Source organism: Bombus impatiens, unplaced genomic scaffold (assembly GCF_000188095.3).
Source record: "Bombus impatiens unplaced genomic scaffold, BIMP_2.2 scf_0765, whole genome shotgun sequence".
Lineage (NCBI taxonomy): Eukaryota > Metazoa > Arthropoda > Insecta > Hymenoptera > Apidae > Bombus > Bombus impatiens.
The window spans coordinates 705,225-718,573 of NT_177184.1; the positions used below are offsets into that span (position 1 = coordinate 705,225).

Below are 13,349 nucleotides of genomic sequence, written 5' to 3' on the forward strand. Positions count from 1 at the left end.
GGGGGGGGGGGGAAGAGTCGGAAAATTTGAATTTGTCTTAGGTCGACGGTTGCCCATAACGATGGCTTTCTTTTGTTCGGAGTTTGTCTATCGATATGTCTCGTGCGTCAAGGCTGCGTCCGTGTTCCGAGGCGCAACAACAACACAAGAATCGCTCTCCATCCGCCTCGCCTATGACTCATGTGCCGCTACATGTATATACGCGCACACACAATGATTGTAATGCTACGTTAACGTGTTAGGTGTATACATATGAAACGCGATACTTTCCAACAAGAATTCCACGGTTCCGCTTTATTGTTCCGCATGAGTGATTGGTAATTGGCTGCACCGCGTCTGCAATGTCGCCGTGCTCTCTCATCGAACACAAACGAACAGAAGGACAATGGTCAGACATGAGATTGGTACGGGCCATAAGGCACCCTCTGTCTCTCTTTGACAATCGAAAAAATGCAATTAAAAATTTGAACGGTAATATAGGTCAGAGACACAGCGACCCTCGTCATCAAGCGTCCATTTCCCACCCTTCCGCCCTTTCGATCATGCGCGTTTCTATTCCTGTATTTTATAACCTGACACAGGCCAATTTTTTCGGCAATACGCGCCATCAAAGCGCACGCTCGACAGCGATGTTCCTACGACTAGTCGATTTCGATCGATGTAACGATTATGGTATTGGACGTACTCTATTGTTCGCAATTATTGCACCGATAATCCACCGGTCCATCTTTTGAATAATTAAAATTTAAGACACCCGCAATTTCTAATTAAGAACACAATGGAAATACAGCGTTTCAGTTCGCAGCGATGTTACAGTCACTGCTCGATTTCGATCATTAAAATTATCGTGATATCAGATACACACTATTGGTCATAATTATTCGAATTACCTATCGATAGTCGATGGCCGTTTCTTCGGTAATTATATCTCGAAACGCGTGCAATTTCCAACTAACGATCAAGATAGAGTATCGTTGCGATAAAAAATGAAGAAAGAAATTAGCTGGAAAATTTTGGAAACACTCGTTCTCGCCGGTCTGATAGTTCTAGCGTTAATAAGCGTCGTTCTTATTGAGGACAACAGCGTACGACTACGTAATTTCACACCTGCAGTTATGAAACGAAGCGAAAGACCTTCGCAGTATCAATCTTGCACGTTCGTTTCATTAGAATCGTTTACGGTGTTCGAAACAGGTATGCAGGCACTTGGATTAATTATTTTCACCGTGACGAGAACTTAATAAAATTAGAAATAAATAAAACTGCGCTGGTTCTACCCTTTGCATTTAAAATTGCATTTACACGTAAATATAAATGTAAATGTACGACGAGTCACAACGAGCGTTCCTTTATCCGCGTTTTATATATTTCTGTGGCTTTCCCATAAATTCCCATAAACGCAGAAAAGATCCCCACTCAATCGCCGTAGCTACGTACGTTTGAAAGAAAGCAAGACGAAATTGAAAAATTATCTACCGACGTACATATGTCGAAGGATTACGATCCGCTAGGTTTTCGTTAAGCTGTCCATCTGCACGGTTTTATCGTCGTTTCGCGCACGGAAGCAGTTACCCTCATTTGTATTCCTTGAGCGAGCGGCGAGCCATGCCGCGATTTACTATCACGTCCTACGAATTATTTGATAATCAAATTTTTCCACCCTCCTCCCTTATCTCGGGAGAAACGACCGGAAGGGTGCACGTCGTTCGGACCTTTTACAATGATTTCTCTATTTTACGGTGGTTGCGTGAGAAGGCCATTAGGAATACCGTGTAAACGTGCCATGAAAGCGATTTCAACAATGGCCAGCCGCTTGCACGCGAGACACGTTGTCAAAATTAATTCTTCTGCAATTCGACTAGCGAACGTTCTCTCGGATCGTTGTCTTCGCTCGCCATCTAAACGAACGAATGAGACTCGATCGTTCTGTTATCTTTTATCTTGTAGTAGATCTTTTCTTCTTAAATTAGTTTATTAGAAATGTCCTTTTCTATTTGTATAATCTGCCTAACGACGAGAAACGTTATTATCCGTACAATACGATACCTGTCCACGTACATTATCATTTACCATATTCCTGCGAAATATTCCGCCGAAATATACAAATTTATTCAAGTTATTCACCGGTGAATTACGCAAGAAGCATTAAAATCGAACTTTATCTTCCGTTAAACGGTACAATGTACCTATTTCGCTGTATAATAAAAAAAGAAAAAAAAAAAAGGAATTATAAGAGCACCGAGTAGCAGTGAGATAGGAACAAATTTATACTGTTGTCCGGCTATTTGATTTTTCTGTTTTGTTTTTTTTTTTTTTTTTTTTTTTTTTTTTTTTTTTAAAAATTTTTTTTTTTTTTTTTTTTTTTTTTTTTTTTTTTTTTTTTTTTTTTTTTTTTTTTTTTTTTTTTTTTTTTTTTTTTTTTTTTTTTTTTTTTTTTTTTTTTTTTTTTTTTTTTTTTTTTTTTTTTTTTTTTTTTTTTTTTTTTTTTTTTTTTTTTTTTTTTTTTTTTTTTTTTTTTTTTTTTTTTTTTTTTTTTTTTTTTTAGTTTCTTATCAAAAGCACATATTACTCTGAGACTTATTACCTCTGTTCTATAGCGTACATAATTCCATCGTCACACGTGTACAAAAATCTACAATGATATATACGGACGATGCTCGTATGTTTTTGTCAAGTTATACTTTCGGTAGCTCTACGTACGTTCATTTGTAGAATTATAATATTTATAATACGTTATGCGATATTATATAGCAAATTATTCTTTACGGTCGCGAGGCACAAAATGGAAATTCTGTAACGCGTTATTCTTTCAAAGAAAAAGCGAGAATAAACGTAACGACATTGAAAATTAGCGAATTATACAGTGGCGAGATCCTAAAGCGACAAAGTAATTATTATAACGACGAATAACGTGAAATTCACTAATTTTTCCACCACCAAAAATTTCATTTTCCGATACGTGAAGATGTTACGAAAAAAAAAAACAAACATATATACATATATATATACACATACACTTAATACTTGGAACGTATAAAATTCCTACGAAATTCAACCCGATAAATTCGTGTCACGTCTTTCGATAGCAGCGCGAAACAATCAAACGAAAATTAATCTGTAATAATAAAACAATAAAATAAAACACAGCCCCTCGTTATTCACTCGGACATTTCACGGAAATATGCACGGATCATGTGTATGAACGATCGACTACAAGCTGCGTTTTCACACAAAAAAGTGCAAAGTGCACCGCGTGCATCACATAAATGACAGGGGGCCGTGACACTCGTGCTCGTATATCAGTGAACTGTCCAATCGCGTGCTTTTTATGTTTGTATAAAAACAACAAGGTAATACGCGATAAAAAGATACGTACGCAAGGATTTTAAATTCCGTTATGTCAACTAAATTCCAAAAATATTTGAATTAATATACGTTGAGAGCCTCGAAATGCTAGCTAATTTTATTGAAAATCGTATTAAATATTCCAAAACAGTGTAGATATAGCTACAACGTATCAAACTGCACGATAAAATAGTTGATCGTTTTAACATTGTGAAAAAATGGTACAAGTAGCAGACAAATGATCGACGACACAGTTATAAGTGAAAGAAACGTTTGCTTGATTCAGCCGCGAAAGTTGTATGTGCTTTTTGAAACAAATCTCGCCATGACAAGATACGTACGCAAGGATTTTAAATTTCTTTATGTCAACTAAATACCAAAATTATTGGGAGCCTCGCAATGCTAGCTATTTTTATTAAAAATCGTATTAAATATTCCAAAATAGTGTAGATATAGCTACAACGTATCAAACTGCACGATAAAATAGTTGATCGTTTTAACATTGTGAAAAAATGGTACAAGTAGCAGACAAATGATCGACGACACAGTTATAAGTGAAAGAAACGTTTGCTTGATTCAGCCGCGAAAGTTGTATGTGCTTTTTGAAACAAATCTCGCCATGACAAGATACGTACGCAAGGATTTTAAATTTCTTTATGTCAACTAAATACCAAAATTATTGGGAGCCTCGCAATGCTAGCTATTTTTATTAAAAATCGTATTAAATATTCCAAAATAGTGTAGATATAGCTACAACGTATCAAACTGTACGATAAAATAGTTGATCGTTTTAACATTGTGAAAAAATGGTACAAGTAGCAGACAAATGATCGACGACACAGTTATAAGTGAAAGAAACGTTTGCTTGATTCAGACGCGAAAGTTGTATGTGCTTTTTGAAACAAATTTCGCCATAACAAGATACGTACGCAAGGATTTTAAACTTCTTTATGTCAACTGAATTCCAAAATTGTTGGGAGCCTCGCAATGCTAGCTATTTTTATTAAAAATCGTATTAAATATTCCAAAATAGTGTAGATATAGCTACAACGTATCAAACTGTACGATAAAATAGTTGATCGTTTTAACATTGTGAAAAAATGGTACAAGTAGCAGACAAATGATCGACGACACAGTTATAAGTGAAAGAAACGTTTGCTTGATTCAGACGCGAAAGTTGTATGTGCTTTTTGAAACAAATTTCGCCATAACAAGATACGTACGCAAGGATTTTAAACTTCTTTATGTCAACTGAATTCCAAAATTGTTGGGAGCCTCGCAATGCTAGCTATTTTTATTAAAAATCGTATTAAATATTCCAAAATAGTGTAGATATAGCTACAACGTATCAAACTGTACGATAAAATAGTTGATCGTTTTAACATTGTGAAAAAATGGTACAAGTAGCAGACAAATGATCGACGACACAGTTAGAAGTGAAAGAAACGTTTCCTTGATTCAGAAGCGAAAGTTATATGTACTTTTTACGGGCAAATTTCACGCCGATTATACGACCGATTATTAAAAAGCAAATCGCGTTAAGGATAAATTATTCCGCTAGTCTTTGCATCATAGAGAACGTGCGCGTTACTAGGACAATTTTACAGTAAAATCGTATAAACGCCAGAATACGTCAATCATTCTTTAATGCGAATGAATTTTAGGTAACCGAGGCTAAATCAGTATGGGCCAATAACGTTGATCGTTAACGAAGCACGGCGTGCATCAGTGTTAAACTAATGTACCACCTTGCCAATGAGAAATTGTATGAACATCCACAGACGTTGGCTGTATTTGACGTTGCAAATTTTCTGCGAAAGACACACGGTACATACAGCGCTGTATAAAGTTTAAACGGATCGAACGAACCCTGCTTTAACACTAAACTACATTTATATACTTGACGCAATTGCAAAAGCATAGAAACCGATTGCAAGTAAAATTCGGTTTTGATGTTCGAAATGTTACGAGCCTGGAAAACGAGATCGATGTCACAGCTGCTTCCCAATACAGTTTCTTACGTTTTAGGGAAAAAATTGAGCGAAGGATCGTGTTTTTTACGAATTCGAATTCTACGAAAAAAGCAAGCCGATATCTCGTTGCCATAGGGATGACTATGATTTTAACAGAGAATCGCGGGAAATACGAATATACGCGCGGATTTTTGCACGTAACCGACGCGAAATGTTAATGATAATTGAGCAAAGGTAACCGATAATATTTCCAACGCGAACTGAAAATCGTATAAAACGATGATGATCTTATTATTGGGATCAACGTGGAAAAACACGGTTATGCTAAAGTTACGGTATAATCTACGCGCAATCAGCGTAATGCCACATTTCTGCAAAAGTTACACAACGGAATTAGCGAAAAATACAAATAGCTATAAAATTCGTGTACAATCAGTTGTTCGAATAGTATATCAGAGTAGCGCGTGAATTTTATACCGAATCGTCGTAATACGCGCTGCATACGAGGATGTGTACACGTACACGCGCACGTACACGCGCACGCATCACGCATTTGCCGTAGTCGACCGATGTCTGTACATAGTTCGGTTTGCCGCCGGGAGAAGAGGTAAAATCGTCCCGTTTGGCAGACTGTTTGAACGTTTTGCGACGAGTTTATTCGAGTTATCAATTTCCTGACAAATATCTGCATTTCCGTGCTCATATTTCATATCTCTCTTACTCCGCCCTTTCGCTTTTTTTTTTTTTTTTTTTTTTTTTTTTTTTGCCCCTGTTCCACGATCACACTATAATCGATTTGATTTCGATAGAAAATTCCAAAGCTGTTTCTTCTCACGCGACCATCGCTCGTCACTTTGATAGAAAAATGTAATTAATCGATAGCATTTATGGATTTCGTTCGTAAGTAGAAATATCTTTGTACTGTGTATTATATTTATTCTCAAGCTAATATCAGTATGCCGCCTAATGAAATATTGAGATTCAAATGATACGGATATAATTTGGACAAACATATATCCGATAAAATATATAACAAAATATAAAGAAAATAATGCGATTTAGTTGGATAAAATGTTTACGAAAAATGATTAATTCATCGTTTCTACTACTCTGACAACTCTAAATCTCATTTTACTTTAAACAGAAAAACCTAACAGATCTTCCCTTTATTTCGCTATACTTTATCGAAATATTTCGCCCGTTTGTAAATCTTTGTAGATTGCTCTCAAGTCTCTTTATAAATCTTTTTCTCGTCTAATTATAACACAGGGCAGAAATAATGCTTACCCGTAACGGAATATGATAAATCATGGGTATCGCCAAAAGGTCGATGATTACGCGTATAGTTATACATAGCCAGCATACTAATATTAATTGCAGATTTTTCTGCGCCGTCAGATCCAAATAGAGGCGTAATGTAAATTCGCGAATGGAGTAGCAAATGACTATTTACCATGATTCCCTGTCAATCGTGATTATGAACATATTTCATGCGTAGGTATCGATACATTGAAACCCCCTTCTGGAGCGCGGCTACCAAAAAGGGCGGGCGGCTATGCGAGCATTTACGATGCAGCGTTGCGTTTAAAACGCACACCAACAGCTCACAGGCGCACGATCAAATTATTTGCTGATCATTTCACGATTTTCCCCACAAATTCTCCAACTCTATACGTAGATTACGCAATTAATTTCTACCAGTTAAAAAAAAATCTTCACGCGCTTACACACGTCGATATCGTCTTAACGTTATACGGCGTAATAGCGCGCAACTACGAACGTTATTTTCGTCGTTTCGTTAAATCAACAACCTCGTCGTCAATTTTCTCTTAGTTTTCTTCGATTCTTTTTCATCCGTTCGCAGAATGATTACGTTTATTTGTGCCGGCTATGATCCATCGAGAGGTAGAATTACAGATTTGCAATTGCGAAAACACGCGAATTTGCAAGAGAACCGATATGCTTGGAAATAATTAACAGATATCCAGTTAACTGTACACTCGGCTGAAAATTATCAATGGTCTAATGGCGTATCTGGATTACAGAAAGCCGGTAAACGAAAGCAGACGATGTTAGAAGACCAAGTGTTGTTCCGAGAATACGTAGTTGCGCAAGTCTGCGACACCCTGTATACGAGACAAGAACGCTATGCAGCGTGCGAAGCTTTATTAGAAGCAAGTTTATACTACGGGCTTAATTGTTGCAAAACGCAGAGGAAAGTACAGTTGGGCGAGGCGCGCGTAAAAATCTACAAAAGTTGGGAAAAAAGGATCTTCAATTCGAAACCGCTTGAGTGCAGTTTTGCGGAATCGGTGTCCCTTCTGAAACGCAGACTCGCCGCCACAAAGTGAATATCGACTAATTAGCGACGCGGCTAACGTCATAGGGTTCGCCACGGTCAAAGGACATCGTTATCCTGGCGCTGAACCATTCGAAAAATAAACCTAAAAAGTCTGCTGCTTGACGCCAAGGTTGCACACCTTCGACCTTTTCCAACCCCCGTTTTTTTTTTTTCTCGTCTCGCAATCAAACGAAAATTAGCTGCGGTGGAACGAGCAGACAGCCGACGAAAGAGAAAGAAAGAGAGGAAAAGAGAGTTACAGGAAAAGCTGACCGCTACGTGCTGTTTTCGGTTTTAATAAGAGAAAGAATTTACAGAGCGAAAACTGTTTGGTCGACGAAAGGACAAAGTACTTTCTTCGAACGCAAAGTGCAAAGAGGATGAACGATAAAAATCTCGCCAAATGCTGGATGAACGTTGAGCTCGAGAGAGAGAGAGGGAGAGAGGGGGGAGGGGAGAGAGAGAGAGAGAGTAGCGAAAAAAAAAAGAAAAGAAAGAATGGTTCACCGCGAGAATCGTATCCGAGAAAAATGAATGGCTCTATCTTTCGGTAATTAAGACTGTACCGAAAAATAAGCAAACACATGGAAACAAAGCCCGCGTGAGCTTTCAGACGCGACACAGCTGTTGCGCCCCTGAGAATTCAAATAAACGACTTAGGTAGATTAAGCATACAAATCTTCGTGGTTCCTCCTCTGCAAATTCCTATATACGTTTCAGCTGCTCTTTGTATATACATAGAACGTTTGTCAACATAAAAATCATGAAACCTACCGGCTGCGTTGTTAGATGTAGCAAGATACTCTTTTATTATTCGAATGCGTTTCAACGCCACCGATGTTACGCTTATTCGTTTCGTTTAATTTATCATTCGTATAACTTACACACGATAAAGAATTTTTTCATCTGTCATTTATCCGACACAGAATCTGCTACGGTACTACAAAAACTAAATACGAATATTCAATATCGAATATGAATATGTATGAATATGAATAATCATCAATATCCGCTGAGAGAAATCTTAGGTTTCTAGAAGAGTTTCAAGGTAGGAGAACTAACGATATCTATCCATAGATATTACACGAGACACTGGCAAAACGAACTCGAGACGATATCGTAGCTAAAACACTATATTTAAAATGTAAAGGAACATGCATCGTCGCGTTACATGTATAAAAGAGAAAATATTTATTAATTGTAATATCGTGGATAAATGTTTCATCGAGTGAAAACGCAAAAACAATGCAGCATTAAATATTTACGCGCGCGATTATCTTTTCAATTATACTTTTAATCTTTTAATCGTTTCGTTCTTTTTGTTCCCTTTTTTATTACGTAATTAAACGCCTAACTTCTTTTAAGAAAGAGGATAGAACATAGAGTTAAAAGCACAGGATCTTTTTCTATGCTAGTTGCGATTCCATTATATTCGAAACACCGAGGATCGTAAGACCGTGTCCAATAATACAAGTGTCAAAAAAATATTGAGAAAGAGAACAAGAAAAATATTAGACAGATAGGGATAAAGAAGATCTAGAGAGTAACTACAAGAGCGAATAATCTCGCGAACGGATTGCGGATTTTTATGCATTGAAATTCACTTTCTTACGGATACGATCAAGAAAACTGAAGCTAAACGTCTTCCTCGCAAATCGACTGTCACAACAACTTCGCGTTGAACGTTTTATATATTTTTACATATTACGCACGCTTGATAAATGACGTACAGTGAGAGTGTAAACGAATCAGTGATATTAACGATAAAGCTACCCACGACTAAAGTACAAAACTTGTTTCAAAGAAATTAGAGTGCAAGAAATAGAACAGTCTACCATACTACTCTTATACTTCACGCAAAAATTATTCCTAAGAGTACACCATTACAAATCTATGAATTACGAATTATTCGTTTCGGTGACGCTGGTAGTTGCAGCGTTAACCGACTCAGACGCGATGCAAACTACGCGTATACGTCTTACGCGTTGATAGGTACTTAAATTTGCCACAAATGCACAAAAATCCGCAACTGTTGCCAGAAGAAGGGAAAAACGAGAAAAGCGGACTCACGTCGATACGGTCGTCCCTCCTCGGGCGTAGATCTTTCCGTGTTCTCGGACCCAGGCGTGGCATTCGCATCGCGATCCTCGTCCTCCGGAGTGGTGCCGCGATTAGGAACCGAACCGGTTCCGGTCCCTGTAGGCGATCGGCTGGTAGAGCCAGCGGGACTCTGCGGTGCGACTTCCTGTGCCGCTGCCGCGCTCGCACCTCCTCCGACGCCTCCGACGCCTCCGACGCCTCCGATGCTCGCCGACGCTCCAGAAACAGAGACGACGGCGCCTCCGCTGGCCGAGGACAACGACGAAGGCGAGAACATGTTCGACATGCTCGACAATGAGCCGATACTTGGCAAACCGGAACCGGTGACCGGGCCGTTTCCTGTTTCCACTTTCAGACACTTGCTCGGCGGAGCGAAAGCCGATGGCCCCAGGGGCCTGAACCCTCCGAACGGTAAACGGTGATCCAGAGGGTGCAAAAATTGCGGCGGCAAGTGGAGCATATGATGGAGGCCGTAACCCAGAGAAGCCGCAGTGCTGAACGGCACTTGGAGATCCTTCGAGTCGGTCACCTGGACAATAAAGAAGAATATCATTAGTCACGGAGAGATTGTTATGGGATAAATACACTACCGTGAAAAAGTGCTTGGATCGTTAGTTGATTTTGATAGACTGTAGTAGCTTAATTAGAAAATTAGGCGTAGACTGTGTTATTCTTGTAACTTGCGATTGTTAGATCGTAGATACTTACACAAATTTATATTTCTATGCTTACACGGAACTGGGTTACCATCACACGTACAAGCGGGCATAAAAGTTATCGTCAATAACTTATTAACTATCAGACAAGCAACATTGTAGCTAATTAAAGTTTAGTTGTAGGAATTAATGTAAGAAAAAATGTTTGAAATCTTAGAACGCGTATCTCAAGCTCGCAGCTTATTTAAATATTATTTTTTACTTAATTAACCAGTTTATTAACAAACTTGGAATAATTAAACTCTTTCAAGTTTATAGCTAGCGTGTAATAACTGGTATGAACGAAATTGCCGTTTATAGAATATTTTAAATATTAATTATTCTACATAATATAATGTAATTAAAGGTTTTAATATTAAATTTACTCACTACACGAATCGTTTCAAATTTCTGCTTTGCAATTCATAATTGAAGAAAGGAAACGCTTCTAATTGGATATTACGACCGTACGTTAATTATCTGATACGGTACTGTGTAGAAATCTTACGCCAATTTACTTCATATATTTTTAGGAAACATTTCTTACTTAAATGGTTTTTCCTCTACCTTCATGATCGTTGCTCATAAATTTTTCCAAAGTTCCATCTAATTATAATCCCAACTATAAATCTCATTACAGAAACTTGCAAGGTTACACTAGAGATCTATCAAAAATATAATACGTACAGCGGCTGGCACAGTATTATTCAAACTTCATTCGTGAAACGAACATCTTTACATGGAACAGAGCGTAAGATGCTTTTGTTTGAAGCTTTCTATCCTTTTACTTTACCTACGTTGGTCGTTACGCTCGCCAAAACACTTTGCCAAAGAAAAGACAAAAGGAAGATGGCAGTTTCTATTAAAAGTACACGATAACGTTAATTTAATTTCTCGTTTGAGAAAAGGGCAAACAGAACGTGTACTAAATGTTCGAAAGATTTCGATAGCGATCGAGTGGATTCGCAACGATGACATTTACCGTGGCCCGGTGTTCCATTATTACAAACGTTACAAAACAGAACTCGTTGATTTCCATCGAGGCATTCACTATGCCAGCTTAATAGACTCGTCAATCACGGCGAATTGAATGATACAACTGACGGGGGGAAGCTTCACATTTTGACGGATTATTATAACACAGTGGTTTCGCGTTATTAACAGTATAATGCCATATTGCTTTGGTATTATACGCTATTTCAATGTGCTCGAATTCATAGAAATACCCGCATACTGCAAATGAGATATCCGGTTATATAATATCGCAAGTTTTATCCACGAATTTTGCCGGATATTTTAGAAAACGAGAAATATCGGATTATCAGAGGGACGACTGTTAAGAATTCTTTACAAATCTACGTGTGACATCGCGATATTTCACGAAATTGAATTTTTACATCAAATCGTCTTTCTTCGCTGCTACGTTAGCGTAACGATGCCAAAAGTTCTTTCTTTTTTAATTAAATAAATATTAGATTGTCCGGAAGGTTTCTTTCGTTTCATAAGGTGATAATAGGTGAACAACAATTTCTGTTTTACATTAATTTAGGAAATGAGAATTATCGGATTATCAGAGGAACGACTGTTGAGAATTCTTTACAAATCTACGTGTGGCATCGCGATATTTCATGAAATTGAATTTTTACATCAAACCGTCTTTCCTCGCTGCTACGTTAGCGTAACGATATCAAAAGTTCTTTTTTTTTTTAATTGGATAAATATTAGGTTGTCCAATCATTTCTGCGTTGTTTCGTTAATTATGGTTTTCTGTTGGATTTATACACCGCATTTAGAATTTTATTTGGCAATGCACGAAATTATTTTACGTTTTATATTTGATAACAGGATTTGTTGTTGTACGTTTCATCGATGAACGTTTCAGCGCAAATTCGTGAAATTACAATCTGCTGAAAATAAGAAGCCGAACAATCGTCCTGTATTAGGTTGTCCGGAAAGTTTCTTTCGTTTCATAAGACGATAATAGATAAACAACAATTTCTGTTTTATATTATTTTACTGAACTACGTATCATCCATTTCGTTCTATTTCTATCATTACGTTTGTGCATAATTTAATAAACTAATACAAAACAAAAAAACATTGTGCGTCTATTATTTTCTTACCAAAGGAAAGAAACATTTCGAACAACCTAATAATAAGAAGTTTGTAGAAACAAAAATATCGTCTATAGACCTCGAAAGAAACGATATATATTTTTAGATCGTTCAGTGACATTGTACATCGATTTAATTCAATTTCTTATTTTCTCTTCTCTTCGACGAAAAAAAAAAATGGATTAACCGTGTATTATTCGTAGTGTAATTTTCTTCCTACAACTTGCAACATCGATACACTATTGTCGTGATGTACATTAGACACGTAGAAATTAGTATTTCCTCGAGCTTGTAAAATAATTTCCATTCTATGTTATTCCTCTATATCCTCGTTAATCAGAGAGGACACGAAATACACAACGGTTGCTTGAAATGAAATTTTAACGAATAAGTAAATACGTGGAAGAAGAATATAGAAAAATATTATAATCCAGATATATTTATTTAAAAGCTGCACACGAATAAAATACCTACTTTAATTACGAATAACGTTTTATCATTCGCCTACCCTAATTGTATTTAATGCATCAAATTATCTGTTTATCAAATTTTCTGTTTTAAATTATTAACGCAATCAGTTTTTCCATTCATCAATTATCGATCTCGCCCACTGCAAAGAATATCGCGCGAAACGACACGAGTATGAAAACGAGTAAAAACGAATAAAAGACAAATTATCTGGAACCAAAGTTTCTCCTATAAAATTAGATCTCATATTTTTTATCTAACAGATTTATACACTTCGTCTTCCAAAAAAAAAAAAAAAAAAAAAAAAAAAAAA

General features: G+C 37.0%; 1 protein-coding gene across 5 annotated transcripts in view; it reads right to left on the minus strand.

The window, feature by feature from the left end:
* LOC100740911 (E3 ubiquitin-protein ligase Rnf220-like) overlaps nucleotides 1–13,349 on the minus strand; it is a 203,639-nt gene that overhangs the window by 181,933 nt on the left and 8,357 nt on the right. For all 5 annotated transcript variants that reach the window (XM_024370461.2, XM_012390387.3, XM_024370463.2 and 2 more), the window contains one exon: nucleotides 9,730–10,288. In XM_024370461.2, the coding sequence (XP_024226229.1) occupies nucleotides 9,730–10,288 (559 nt within the window). The remainder of the gene's footprint in view (nucleotides 1–9,729; nucleotides 10,289–13,349) is intronic.